The following is a 15,827-nucleotide window of genomic DNA, read 5'->3' as shown; positions in this document are numbered from 1 at the left end:
ATAGACCTAATTTATTATAAATCCAAATAGTATATTACCTTTTCTAAACAAGTAAGAAAAAAAACACTCAGATTTTACTTGGATCCCACAGTTTATAATAGAATTTGCAAAGTTATGGACATTATGCTACAGAGTTCAGATTGAAGTGGAGAAACAAACAAGTATGCATACAGTATACTTATTTGTTTAGGTTAGAGTGTAATTTAAATTCCAATTTGTGAATAGACAACTCAACTGTTGCACTCTGTACTGTTCATTGAACTCTTTACACAACCATGTTAATCTACACAAAAAAAAAGTCACCTTGTGTAACAGATTAATTTATCTCAACTGTTACATTAGTACAAGTTGCACCCTTTTGGTATTGCTGTCAACTTCATAATTAAACTGGTGTACCAAAGATGACACCAATCCCAACTGCAATTGTACTTGCCATGGTATTCACAACTGTAGTTTAGTTTGACACTGGTGCCCCACAAGGCAGCTTCCTCAGCCCCCTACCCTACTCCCTATACACTCATGACTGTGTGACCAGATTCTGCTCTAACTCCATCTACAAGTTTGCAGATGACACCACCATAGTGGGCAGATTCTCAAATAATGATGAGTCGGAGTACAGGATGGAGATGGAGCATCTAGTGGCATGGTGTCATGACGCAACCTTTCCCTCAATGTCAGCAAAACAAATGAGCTGGTCGTTGACTCCAGGAAGAGGGACTGTGCACATGCTCCTGTTAAAACCAACTGTGCCAAGGCCAAGAGGGTTGAAAGCTTCAAATTCCTAAGAGTGAACATCACCAACAGCCTGACCTGGTCCAACCACGCCAAGGCCAAGAGGGTTGAAAGCTTCAAATTCCTAAGAGTGAACATCACCAACAGCCTGACCTGGTCCAACCACGCAGATGCCACAGACAAGAAAGCTCACCAGCTCCTCTACTTCCTCAGGAGGCTAACGAAATTTGGCACGTACCCTTTGACCCTCACTAATTTTTAATTGATGCACCGTAGAAAGCATCCTATCCAGATGCATCATGGCTTGGTATGGCAACTGCTCTGCCTGTGAATGCAAGAAAATGAAGAGACTCCATGGACTCTGTCTACACTTCTGGCTGCCTCAGTAAAGCAGCCAACGTAATCAAAGACCTCAGCCACCCCGGACATTCTCTCTTCTACCCCCTCCCATCAGGAAGAAGGTACAAAAGCCTGAAAGCACATACCACCAGGCTCAATGACAGCTTCTATTCCGCTGTTATAAGACTATCTAATGGTTCTGTAGTACGATAACATGGACTCTTGACCTCACAATCTACTTTGTTATTGCTTTGCATCTTATTGTCTGTCTGTACTTTCTCTGTAACTGTAACACTTTATTCTGCATTCTCTTATCGCTTTTCCTTTGTACTACCTCAGTGCACTTTTGTAATGAAATGATTTGTACCATTGGCATGCAAAACAAAGATTTTCCACTGTACCTCAGTACGTGTGACAATAATACACAATTTTAATTTACCAATTTAATTTGATGGATTTTCCACATTACAATTGTGTTCACATTGCAAAGTCTTTCAATGGAATATCCTGAGCTAGTGAAACATAGTATAAATATCCAAGTCTCAGATTTCCTTACGTTTTGTTCCAAACGTTTTACTTTGTTAAAATGATGTATTCCTATATTACTTTGGTTCAATGCTTAATTTATTGATCTTTTCTTTTGTACCAACATTTATCCAATACAGCATTTTGCTTCCTAGCCATGCCTAAGCAATACCACACTCAACTCCAAGTCAGAATTTTATAAGAGCCACTCCAAATACTTGAGAGTACAAGTGAGCTCATACTTCAACACATTACTGGATTTACAATTGCCTTTGAACTAGACAATTTACAGTGAGCCCACTCGATTGTTTAGCTGGAAAAGACCAACCACATGGCACAATTCAAATGACAGCAGGGAGTTTCTCTAATATGCACATAATTTGAAAGAAAATAATGCATATTTGGGTGTTTTTGGCATGAAATTAAGGCCTATCTTTAACATTAGCATTTGAGGGGGAAAATTCAATTTTGCATGATAAACCACCACTTCAGAAAACAATGTACACTTAATTATTGTGTAATTAAGTGTGATAACAGAAAGGTAGGCTAAATCATATTACTATGTGCATTAAATTAAACTATGTTCTACAACAAACTAAAAAACTTGGTATACAAACCAAAAGTAAACACCACAAGAATTAGCCAATTTAAGTTTATTAAATGTTTCTAGTTAAGAAGTTATCATGCACCACATGCTCGCAAGTTTATCTGTTGCTATTAACTGACAAAGTTAGTAATTACTGGAGTAAAACTTTTTAAATAAACAAACATCACTTGTGCCAGCTGAGATAGCTCGTTAATTACTTTTAAAACCACCACTCCTCAGAAGAGCCAGCCTCCCTAGACCAATCCTTAAGACTTTTTTTTAGACCAACCACCTTAAATTAATTGCCTTGATGTCTCAAAAGTCCGTAAACACTTTCTAAATATGTACCTATCTTTCCCCCATGTTTGAAAAACTTCTATTTGGTTCCTGTCTCTCCCATAGCAATGAAACATGTCTAATCCACAACAAGAACTTCCATTTATTGCTACCATTCGGTGAATGGTAGAATCTGGGGGGGGGGGGGGGGGGGGGGGAAGAGATGATGGGAATGTGGGGAGAATAGGTGGGGAAATTTAGTGGGGAATAGGATTGCTGTGTGCTGACGTATTCACAATGGGCCAAAATGACCTCCTTCTATGTCAGAAACAAATGTGGTAAATATGGCAAACATTCAACTTCAGATAAGCCAACAGTTTCTCAACATATGGGAAGACTTAAACCACCATCTTGAAGACCCTGCTGCTTGCTTGCCAAGAACACCTCTGTAGCTGCTGCCTCAGGATGAACCCAATTACCTGCAATCTCTAGATTCCATTTCGTCTGGAGAGCACCTTCTAAATTTCACATCTTCTCCAATAATGAAGATTACCCAGATCCACCCTTGTGATATGGTAAACATTTCCTCCTTGCTTTGAACCCTTCAAATACATTGCCACTTACAGGCTCAGATATGCTAATATTTACCTCCTGCAGCTTCCATTCTCCACTCCTTACAAAAACTTCAGCCCAACATTAACACTGCTACTTGTTCTATCCTGTACAATCATCTGTCATCCTTATAATTTCAATCTTCACTTTCCTGCATTAGAGATGGCAATCCCAAGACCACCTAAATTTCTTGTCCTTATGTTTAAAATCCCTCATCAGCACTTATTTCCATCTCTCTACACGCTTCCTCCCCTCCCTCTCCACTCCACCCCTCAGTGCTTCTCTATGCAAGCATCTTCATAACTGACATAACTGGGACACAGCTTAAATTCATCCTCATTAGATTCAGAATTTGAACCAGTTATAAGTATCACTATTTCAAGTGACCCATTTATTCACACGACTCTGCTTTGATATAATCTTCTTTGTATCTAACTTTTATTTACTATTTTTGAATGGCTCCAAGCATGTCCAAATATAGGTTGACACCAGTTTTAAGGAACAGTTCGGTTATTTGGCTAAAGTGCTTCACATCCTCCTTATGTTTCCCCTTATTGTGGTTTTGCATCAAATAACAAGATAAATCTACATTATATATAAAATGAGTTATCGACTGAATAATAGATGAAGATGTTACTTGGACGTCCAGATCTCTTCGCTTCTACTTTTATTTACTGAACAATTTTAATTATCACCATGACTGAAAAATTCTGAACTAAAATCAGTTTTACTGGAGACATAGGCAGAGTCCATTAATCAATCTGATCATCTTTGGAGTGGCAGTCAAGTAAACCTTTAATATGCTATGGTACTTACAGTAACAAAATCCCAGCATCCTTTTGTCTGATCTGTTTCATTTTGGAAATGTAAATGCCGAAAGTAATGACTTTCCTTGCCAGTGTTAGAGGACATTAAATAATTGGAAATATGACCAGATCACAGTACTCAACAACCATTACAAAACTTACTATTTCCTAATATTTTCAGCTAGATTTGTAAACATGGGTAAGATCTTTAACAAAGTTTACACAGGCACACCAACTGAGCTTACTTAAAAAACATTACATGGCACTTAATTTTTATCTATCAATTTCAACACCTTCACCCATCTACAAAGTGCACCTAGATTTTTTTTAAAAAGTGATGATGATATCTGCCTCTATCACCCTTCTACATATCAACTTAAATCTATGCCCCCTGTTGTACTATGGAAAATAGATTCATTCCTGTTAACCTTCTCTAGATCTGTCAATATCTAATAGACAGCAATTAAAATCTCCCGTCAATCTATTCTTAAGAAAACAATATTGGCTAGCCAGTCTACTATAATTTTTCAGTCCTGTCAAAATCTTTAGAAATCTTCTCTAAACCCTTTCTTGCCATCATATCTGAAAGCAATGCTCCAGCTATGAGCCATTTTATGAAGTACAAATACGACCTACCCGCTTCTGTACTCTAGTCATGGTCAATAAAAGCAAGTATCCCATACACTTTCCTCATTACCTTATCTGCCTGACCTGCTACCTTTTTCAGGGATCTATTAACATGCATTCCAAGATCCCTTTGTTCTTCTACATTTCTCAGATTCCCACCATTCCCTTGCCTAAGTCTGCCTCCAAACGTATTACATCACACCCCTTGGAACTGAATTCCATTTACCATTTTTGTACCCATCTAATAAGTCCACTGATATCTTTCTACAACCTAGAAACTTTCTTCCCATGAACTACGTGACCAATTTTGATATCATCGACAAACTTCTTAAGTGTGGGAATCATGAAGTCCAAACAATTTGTATACAAGATTAATGAATGGATATCCTCATTATCCGAGGCACCTATAGAAAACACCAGTCAAAAAAAGGGGAAAACAAATGGGGGGAAAAAAAGCATTAATTTAAGAAATGTGCAATTTTTGTACTGAAAGGATTTGAGCATTTTCCACAATCAAAGAAACACTTCCGATGGAATCATGTTGTACTAGTCAGGCCATGATCAGAATACAGTGATTGATTATTGTGCCTGTTAAGTGATGTATGAACAGAGAAGCATAGGCAAGACAGCATAGGCCAAATATAAGAATACTGGGAAAATGACAGAACACATACAATAAGACCAACCTACAACAAGGAACGTACAATAAGTTGCAAAAAAAATGGAAAACACAATTTTAATTAAAGGTTAATTTAAAATGGGTAATGAAAGGAACTTAATTCTGAAGGATATAAATGTCAAGATGCTATGAGACAGACTGAATAAACCATCTATAATCTACATCAACCTATCGGGATCCTCTGACACCAGAATAAAAACAGAACACTGGAAGAACTCAGCAGGTCAATCAATATCCGTGGAGGCAAAAGATGTTAGTTGACATTTCAGGTCAAAGCCCTGCATCAGAACTGAGAGAAAACAAAGATTGCTGGCAAATGCAATACAAAGGGCAGTAGGATAGAGGTTGGTAGGTGATTACTGGAACCAGATTGGGAGGGGATGATGGGCAGATGGAACCAGGTTTAGGGGAGGGAGGTATTGCAGGGGGAACAGATGTACAAAGGGAGAAGTTAATGGACAAGTGGACTAGGTGGACAAGTTAGTGTGTGTGGGAGGAGAACACTGGGGGTGTGGATACCTGAAAATGGAAAAATTCAATATTCTTACCATTGGGTTGTAAATTACCCACACAAAACATGGTATGTCTCATAATTTGCATTTGGCCTCTTCATAGCAATGGACAGACATGTCAGTGTGGGAGTGATTAGGAGAGTTAAAATGACAGCAATAAAATCCATAATATGGTTACCTGGTCTACAGTTGGTTTCACGAATGCAGAGAAGGCCACATTGTGAGCACTGAATACAGCAGACTAGATTGGAAGAAGTGCAGGTGAAACATTGTTATGGAGAGGCCAAATGCAAATTGGAAGAATAACATCTCATATTCTGCTTGGATAGCTTACAAACCAATGCTATAAATATAGAATTTTCCCATTCCAGGTAACCCAACCCCAGTGCTCTCATCCCACACACACTCACCTGTTTCACTCATTTGCTTCATCTCTCCCGTATCTTCCATCCACCTGGTTCCACCTACCCATCATCCACTCCCCCCCGGCTCCACCTATCACCCACCAGCCTCTATCCCATCCCCCTTCATACTACTATACAGTGGCAATCTTTTCTGTTCCTTCTCATTCCTGATGCAGGTTCTCAACCCAAAATGTCAACTTACACCTTTTGCCTCCACAGATGCTGATTAACCTGCTGAGTTCTTCCAGTGTTCTGTTTTTGTTCCAGATTGCAGCATTTGCAGTCTGCCTTCTCACTGACACGTCTCCTCCTCCCATAATTTGTTACTGTTTCAAGGATACTTTTCTGGTCCTACAACTTGTGCCTCGCAATTTCCACAGCATGAATGAATGGAATAAAGCCTGGATTTGGCAACACTGACTGGAACAAGGAACTAATTCAAGACCCAAAAGGCAAGTTTTGCTGGGTTTCAATTCTTTGATGAACGTGGACAGTTTTAAACAGGATCTCAAATGATACATGGGCAAAGTGGCCACTATATGCATAAGTGGCAGATCAAACAATGGTCCAGATTACCCCATTCTGAACTTGATACAAAATTCAGTGGAGGCATCTTTGAGAAAAACTTTCTCTCCAAAAAGGCTGCACAGAGGTTTACGAACCTTGAATTTACTTTATAAAGCTGCTCTAGCCATGCACAAGGTAGAGTTCAAGAATGATCTAGCAGACAAATTAATAGAGAAAAAATAATAAAAAATATTCAAAGTAGAGTTAAAGTACTTAAAGACTTAGCCTTTGCTTAATCTTTTTACAATGAGCCATATACATGATTTAAAGGAGCTATGTAATTCCCCAAGAAGCAAAATCATCATTGTTATTGTAAGAACAAATAATGTCAAGAGTCAGAATTCAAAATGCTAGCATCTTACAAACTAGTATACCTCGCCAGCTGCAACCAATAAGAAGTTACCAAATTTTGTACAAAGAAAAATGCCAAATTTAGCTTCCAAGAATAGCTAAAGATTTCAGAAAATGAGTATTAGACAACTACTTAAGGGGTGCTTTGCTACAGCAAACATATTTAATAAAATACTAATCCTTAGACACTGAAGAAATAAGCCTAAGTAAAATGCATGTCTCCCTCTTAAAACAATGTTAGCACGCTGGTGGACTCTTGCCTCCAAAATCAAGTTACAATCTGGTGATCTGGACACAATCTTGGCTGACACTTCAGAACAGTACTGAAGGCATGCTACACTGCACTGAGGTGACAACTTTTAACGTTAAACCGAGGCACAAACTGCTCTCTCAGTTGGATGTAGGAAAAGGAAAGTTCTCTCCAAAATGCTGTTCAATATGGTATTCCTCAAACAAAATAATTAAAAAACATGTTTTTGGTCGTTTATCTCCTTGCTACTTGTGGGCTGTGCAGAAATCAACTCCAGCATTTCTAACAGTAATTACAATGATTAAATCTCCGAAGTGCTGCAATGTTGGAGCTGATTAGCAATTTGAATCCACGATTTTTTAGTTTTGCTGGGATCATGAAATGCACATTTCAAAGTCAACTTTTTTAGTCTTGTATGTATATAGAAGATAAAAATAGTTTTGACTTTCTTTCTCAGTGAAAACCAATGGCAATGCTTTTAACAAGGTCACCTTCTAATCAGGCCAAAATATTAATATTTGCTCCCGTGATCTGAATTCTAAATTTCTGTAACAATAAGTGTGCATACTCAGAGGAATACAGTTATTTTATGCAGTAAAAGGAATGGGAACAAACTCACTACTGACATCCTGAGTAAACAAATTTGGATAGTGCTAGACTACAAATGTTCCCATACAAAAATATTTGGGGCTGGATTTAGACTTTCAGGCAGTTGATCAGTGGAATGTGCATACCTGCCCCTTACTCCAGCAGTAAAGACTGACCCAGACTTACTAAGTCAAAGCCCAACATAACATATGTTGCAATGAGCTGGGCAAAATGCATGTATCCTTTCTCATTACTTCTCAAATCATAAGGATTTTCTCCTTTGATTAAGGACCAGCAACATTTCCCACATCTCACTAAATACTTCCAGTGCACATTGGGCTGCTTCTGCGGCATCAAAAACTGACACTTAACAGAAAGTACAATCTAGCTCAACTCACGAATGATTACAGCTAGCAAGATGACCAACTGCTGTGCCACTGTCAATCCACCCCCATAACACACTTATGGGTCACATGCCAGTCAAAGCTGGTGAAACGCGACCTCCGTCCACAGTTGGAGAGGCACTGGGCATCCTTCCGAGGATATAACTTGCTGGCGTTGCTCCCTCCACAAAATTTCCCCACCCCTTACTGGTCTGGAGCCAATAGGCAAGGAGATCCCAACAGCTCAAAGCCAAAACATTACTAGAAACCAAATTCCACCCACTGCCCCACACTTGACCTAAGCAAGAAAAATCCTTGACCTTAATTATGTATTGTGCTCTTTAATCCTACGCATCTACTGAAGAGCTCCAATGTAGGTGTGCATTTGTAAGTATTGTGGGATCAATAATATCACTCTAAGCTTTATATAACCCATAAGAATCCTTAAAATATAGGTGGAAAGATGGAAAGTCTGCTGTATCATGCAGAAATAGGGAAAAGATTTAACAAATAAAAACTATTTCAAAGAAATGGGTTAAACTTCACAAAATTACAAGGGAACATTTATGCACTTTCTTCTAAAGAATGCTGCAAAACTGCATTTTTTGGCCACGGCCACTGAATAAAACTAGTAGCTGATCCTTGTTGCAAGTCTGAAGTTTTGTCCAATAATTTCAATATTTCAATAATGTGCCCCTCACAAAAGCGAGCCAACAAGCACTAAGGTGGAAATTATTTTTTTTATTTTCTCCATCCATTTCAGCAAGGGAGGAACTGACATTTCAAATTCAGTTTCCTTTCACTAATGCACCAACTCATGCCTCAGCTCAAGTCACCAAAATGCTGGCCTAACATACTTCCAATTCCGATTGAGAGAGAGCTGATAGATACAAATTTCAATGCAATGACAGTCAGCAATTAAACTTTAGCAATTACACTTGTACACCTCATTCCTCCCACCCTAAAGGCAATGAGTATTCTGACGCATTTTCGGCATCTGGAAATGGAATTTGACTGCAACCTGGATATTTCCACCATACATGAATTGCAATCAGCAAAAAAAAATCTGCTGACAGATCCATCATTCATAACTTTTTTGTTACAGATCACTAAGATTTTGAAATCATGTAAAGGCTACTTGCTAAATGAAGTTGAATAAGCTTGGCAGCAAGTTTTAGAATTAACCTAGCTGATGCAACAAAACTGACCGATACATTCTCACTATATCTAGAGAATTGAATTTTAAAGCAGTCTTGGTTTATAAAATGTTGACAGATGGCATGGCCAGTTGCCAGTGGGTAGACTCCAGTCACATCCTGATAATTCCGCGTGCAAACTGACAGCCATGGGATTAATAAATTTTAAAAGCTGCCAGAGAAATGGATAGCTGTATAAGATTTAAAAGCAGACTACATACTTTGATGAACTATGGTGCTGCAGGTTTAGGAAACCTCATCTTAAAGCTATAGCAAAAAATGGAGATCAAAAGCATTCTGGAAGCTTTAGACTCAATCCTTTTTATATCGATCTTCAACACAATCTTAACTCAAATATGAAGCAACTTTATGAATCTAATGGTAGCGTTTAACTGCGCATCAGGGAAAAGGGAAGAGGGCCCACAAAACATTACAGGTAACATCCTGCGTATGCATGTGCAACTGATAAACACTAAGGTAACCTATATACTTTACGGCGTGAAGAACTGTGGCATACAGCAGATGTAGCGCAGGGTTGACAATATACCTGAAAGAAAAGTGTACAAGAGTGACGATTTGACCGAAAATAAACCACGATCGTCATTATCCCACCTTTTTTAAATTCTTCCAGCATCGCATCCAACTTGGTGTCGTTAAAAACAAAATGCAAGGGGTGGTTGTAAAATTTGGTGATGGTCTTCAAAGGTGTGCAGTCATCGGGGTCCACGAAGGCCAAGTCCTTGACAAAGAGCAGGTCGACGATGTTTGATCGCTCGCCCTCGTAGACGGGGATCCTGGTGTAACCGCTCTCCATGATCTCGGACATGGTGTTGAAATCCAAGATCGCCTCGCAAGCGATCATGAAGCAGTCCCGCAGAGGGGTCATCACGTCCTCCACCGTCTTAGTCCTGAGCTCCAGCGCGCCCTGAATGATGTTGAGCTCCTCCTTGACCAGGTCGTTGTAAGGGTCGGTGACCCGCAGCATCTCCAGCAGCTTCTCGCGGTTATACACGGTGCCGATCTCCTGACCCAGGATCACGTCGAGCAGCCGGCTGACCGGGTACGAGGCGGGGAAGGTGAGCAGCATGAAGAACTTGGTGAGGGCGATGGTGTTGGCTCCCACGGCCAGGCCGTGCCGGGAGCAGATGGCCTGCGGCACGATCTCGCCGAAGATGACGATGCCCACGGTGGAGACGGCCACGGCCACCACACCCGAGCCGGCGATATCGTCCAGCAGGATGGTGAGGGTGGTGTTGACCAGCACGTTGCCCAGCAGCAGCGAGCACAGCAGGTAGTTGCCCTGACGCCGCACCGGCTCGATGCGCTTGGCGTAGTTCTTCTCCTTGTCGGTGCCGCAGTTCTGCACGATGCGCAGCTCCATGGGGTCGAGCGCCATCAGGCCCAGGTTGAGGCCGCTGAACATGCCCGACAGGCACAGCAGCACCGAGATGAAGATGACCTGCAGCCAGAAAGGCAGCAGGAACTTCCTCTCCTCCACCACCACCACCATGGTGTCTTCGGCGTCGTGGTAGAGCCAGTCGGCCGGTTCTGGCGCCCGGCCCGCCGCCGTGCACAGGTAATAGGCTTTGGTCTTCTCCGTCTTGCGGAGCGGCTTGATCTCCATCTCGATGACCCCGGTGCTGCGGCGGCTGACCGCCACGCCGGGCAGCACCACGATGTCCGAGGTGCGCACGCCGCACGGGTCGAAGGCGCGGTCGGCCGCCGTGCGCCGGTGCTCGGTGAAGCCGATGCGGCTCCAGGTGCTGTTGTCGATGTGGCGGCCGTAGAGCCGCAGCCGGACCCGGGTGCGCTCGCTCACCCGCACCACGCCTCCTCCCATGCTCGTCACGTCGTCCGTGTCCTCCAGCCGCAGGCCGATGATGACCGTGCCGGCCTCCTCCCCCTCCGCCGTCGCCTGGCAGCCCCGCAGCAGCAGGCAGCAGCAGCAGGCGCCCAGGAAGAAGCCGACACGGCCGCCGCTGCCGGCCGCCATGTTTGTCATGGAAATGGAGGCGCTGCCCCCCTCAGCGAGTGTAAGTGATAGTTGTTTGTGGGGAGGGAGGGGGGGTCACATCTAATAATCAGTGTCTTTCATCCCTCTCTGAACATTTCCCCTTCTCTTTGCGTCGGCATAACACGCCTTTTGTAGTGTTAACGGCTATTTTCCTGGCCGGCCCATCGGTCCCCCCCTCCTCCTCCCGCCGCTCCCGCCACCAACCACCTCGCGCTCTGACTCAAAATTCGCACCCAGCTCCGCCGCGAGCTCCGGCCAACCGTCGCCGCCCCGCCCACCTCCGGCTTTGACGGACAGCCCGCGGCAGCCACTCGCGGCTTACGGGGGTGTGGGGAGAGACGCGGCAGACGGGCCAATGGGGAAGGGAGGGCGGGCCGTTCCTGGATAGCGGTCAATCAGCAGGCGCACGTGGGATCCCCGCCCACCCGAAGCTTGGGGTTGAAATCGCCATCCACCCCCGCCCCGCCCCTTCCTTCCGAGCTCGAGTCCCGATTGGCTCCGTCCGCCGGGCGCGTTGATGCGGGTTACGCCCTCTCCCCGCGCAAATATGGAAGCGACCAATCAGAGATGGGGATTTCGGGCGGAGCTTGTCGACTGGAGCCAATCGGCGCGTGTTTTCCTTTCGGACGTGCGCGATTGGTTGCACGGGTCTGGGGTTGGTGGCAGTGGACGTCAGTGTGGCCGTGGGTGCGGAGCCGTCGGGTCGGCGGGAGCGGACCCCGGGCGATCTTCGTCCTTCGCGCTGCTTTGAACAGGCAACGTCCGAAAATAAAGCAATGCAGCGTAACTTAGTCTTTCAACAAAGTTAAAGGGTTGTAAAAAAAATTCCTTTTTGAATCAAGTCAAACAGAAAATCTTGGAAAAACTCCTGCAGCATTTTCAGTTTATTTTTGCAGCGTTTTGCATTCAAATTTTTATTTTAATTTGTCTTTTATATTGATAATTGTTTTTAATCACCTGTACTGCACTCTGTACTACTCCATGTAACTGCACTGTGTAATGAATTGACCTGTACGATCGGTATGCAGGACAAGTTTTTCACTGTACCTTGGTACAAGTGACAATAATATACCAATACCAATAAAATTATGGAATGGTTAAAGAACAGGCATATGGTGTGTGCACGGGCTGTCTACCTGACTCTCCCATCCACACCCCTTCTCCATAGGTCCATAAAATTTTCCTTACTGAATATATTTCTGCATGACCCCGATGACCCTCACCAATTTTTACAGATGCACCATAGAAAGCATCCTATCTGGATGCACCACGGCTTGGTACGGCAACTGCTCTCCCCAAAGCCACAAGAAACTGCAGAGAGTTGTGGACACAGCCCAGTCCATCATGCAAACCAGCCTCCCCTGCATTGACTCCATCTACACCTCCCGCTGTCTCAGGAAAGCAGCCAGTGGAATCAAGCCTCCTCCCCACCCCGGTCATTCTCTCTTCTCCCCTCTCCCATCAATGCAAAAGCTTGAAAGCATATACCACAAGGACTGCTTCTATCCCGCTGTTATCAAACCCTTGAACCAACCTCTCACATGCTAAAGATAACTTCTTAATCTCCCAATCTACCTTGTCATGGACCTTGCACTTTATTTGCTTACTTGCATTGCACTTTCTCTGTAGCTGATACATTATTTTCTCTTTTTACTTCGTCAATGTAATTATGTATGGCATGATCTGTCTGGATGGCACGCAAAATAAAAGCTTTTCACTGAATCTCGGTACATGTGACAATAATAAACCAACACCCTTTGAAATCCATGATCTGCAGGCAACCCATTCCAGATTTCAACCACGTCCGACAAAAAGAAATCACCTGGCGGAACAGCAGGTCGAGCAGCATCTGTAGGGGATGGGAATGAAACTGTCAACGTTTCGGGTCGAGACCCTGCATCAGGACCGAGAGGGGAGAGAGCCAGTATAAAGAGCTGAGGGGGAGGGGTGAGATAGGGGCTGTAGCTGATAGGTGGATCAAGGAGGGGTGAAGGATGATGGGCAGATGGAGCCAGGTGTGGGGAGGGGAGGTTGAAGGTGGAAACAGCTGCTGGAGGGTGATATGTGGGAACACAAAGGCTACCAGTGCTGGAATCTGATAAGTAAGGAGGCAGATAATGGGAACCATTAGGGGAGAGGTGTACGGCAGGTGGAACCAGAACCAGATGGGGGAGAGGATCCGGTGGGTGAAATATATGAGTAGTGGATGGATGGAACCAGGAGGGGGCGGGGATTGAAAATGGGTGATGAAGGGGTGGTGTGGGAAAGGGGACAAAAATGCAAAGACCAGAGGTGGATCGGAAGGAGAGTGAGAGGGAACGCAGGAGGTAAGGGTTACACGAAATTGGAAAATTCAACGTTCATACCGTTGAGTGTTGACTATGTCATATGAGGTGTCGTTCCTCTAATGTGCTTTGGGCCTCACCCTGGCAGAGGAGAAGGCTAAGGATGGACAGTCGGTATGGGAATGGGAAGGGGAATTGGAATTTAATGCAACTGAGAGCTTGGGATGGCCATTGCAGACAGGTGCTCAGCATACCAGTCGCCTAGTCTGCGTTTGGTCTTGCCGTTGTAGAGGAGGCCACACCGGGAGCACCGAATGCAGTAGACGAGTTGGAGGAGGTGCACAGGAATCTTTGCCTCACCTGGAAGGACTGTTTAGGTCACCACCATCCAGGTCCTAAAGGATCTACACAGCCTAGATGCACCTTCGAGATCCACAACCCTATAAAGTCAGGATCCAGTATACATCCAAGTACTTTTTAAGTTGATAACAGTTTCTGACACTACCATCCTTTCAAGCAGAAAGTTCCAAATCTCTGCCACACTCAGGATGAAATATTCTCTCAATCTCCTCCCTAATCCCTCTACCAATTACTTTAAATCTATGCCCCTAGTTCTTGATCACTCTGCTAAAGGAAATACTTTGTCAAAGGCCCCTCAGAACCTCATGCAACACAATTGTCTATCTTTGGCTTCTGCTGTTCCAAACAAAACAACCCCAGCCTATAATTTAAAAAAAAAATGAGTCCTGACAATATCTTTGTAAATTTCCTCTGCAGAACAGAATTATACACAGTACTCAAGATGATATTGTATGCAGTTCTTGAAATTTAAGATTAAGATATCTTTATTAGTCACATGTACATCAAAACACAGAGTGAAATGCACCTTTTTGCATTGAGTGTTCTGGGGGCAGCCTGCAAGTGTTGCCACGCTTCTTGTGCCAACATAGCATGCCCACAACTTCCTAGCCCATACATCTTTGGAATGTGGGAGGAAACTGGAGCACCCAGAGGAAACCCACGCAGACACGAGGAGAACATATAAACTCCTTACAGACAGTGGCCGGGATTGAACCCGGGTTGCTGGCGCTGTAACACTAACCGCTACCATGTCTGCCCAGTCTGTTCTAATATTCTGTGCTTTGGTCTATTTCACATGCCTATTTAATTGCCCTATCAACACCTGACCTGCTGCTTAAGGATATCAAGGGAAGTAAGGAATATGAGGATAGTGTAGGAAAAAAGCATTCAGATTGAAGATCAGCATAATATTGATGAATGTTGGAGTAGACTCAAAGGCCAAATTGCCTGGTCCTGCTCCCATTTCTTATGTTCTTATGGGGATGATTGCAAACTTCAATCCATAGGCTGAATTGGTTGAAGTCAGTCAACACATTATTTGAGATGTTGCAATTGTCTTATGCTCTTGTTTCTAGGAAGGGAAAAAAAGCCAATGTTCATGTTCGTGTTCATTGCAATGATACCCCCTACCGGGTGTCTGTATGTGTGTAATTAGCTAATGACAGAATCTAGCCTTTCTGTGATCCTCTCCCTGATGGAAGAGGAGCTCATACACAAAAGCACAGTGTAACGGTTAGCGTAACGCTATTACAGCGCCAGCGACCTGGGTTCAATCCTGGCCACTGTCTGTAAGGAGTTTGTACGTTCTCCCCGTGTCTGCGTGGGTTTCCTCCAGGTGCTCTGGTTTCCTTCCACATTCCAAAGACGTATGGGTTAGGAAGTTGTGGGCATGCTATGTTGGCACCGGAGGTGTGGCAGCACTCGCGGGCTGCCCCCAGAACACTCTACGCAAAAGATGTATTTCACTGTGTATTTTGATGTACGTGTGACTAGTAAAGAGATCTTATCTTAAAATGCTTACTGGAGTGGAATAACAGAAGCCATTAAGGGTCTGGAGCCCAGCACAGAGACAACACCTTCAGAAAGGCAGTAGGAAGATAATATACAGATAAAAATAAACACATATCTTCAAGCAACAAAATTTACTCAAAGCTTTAAATAACATTGTAGGCCAAACAAAAGATATTTCAACATGTTGTGCAAAGTATTTCAAACTCCAGAATGCCTGCGTTAT

The 15,827-nt window shown here is 43.4% G+C and overlaps 1 protein-coding gene across 2 annotated transcripts in view; it reads right to left on the bottom strand.

Moving 5' to 3' along the window:
* Positions 1–11,970, bottom strand: part of LOC127576650 (metal transporter CNNM2-like) — a 119,485-nt gene extending 107,515 nt beyond the window's left edge. Inside the window, exon 1 of one of the 2 annotated variants that reach the window (XM_052027234.1) lies at positions 10,046–11,970. In XM_052027234.1, coding sequence (XP_051883194.1) covers positions 10,046–11,435 — 1,390 coding nt within the window. In that variant the 5' untranslated portion in view covers positions 11,436–11,970. The remainder of the gene's footprint in view (positions 1–10,045) is intronic. The other variant, XM_052027232.1, reaches the window with a different exon arrangement.
* Between the last annotated feature and the right edge of the window lie 3,857 nt (positions 11,971–15,827).

Source organism: Pristis pectinata, chromosome 12 (assembly GCF_009764475.1).
Source record: "Pristis pectinata isolate sPriPec2 chromosome 12, sPriPec2.1.pri, whole genome shotgun sequence".
Lineage (NCBI taxonomy): Eukaryota > Metazoa > Chordata > Chondrichthyes > Rhinopristiformes > Pristidae > Pristis > Pristis pectinata.
Note: the sequence above shows the minus strand (reverse complement) of the source record. Positions and strands in the feature narration are given on the sequence as shown.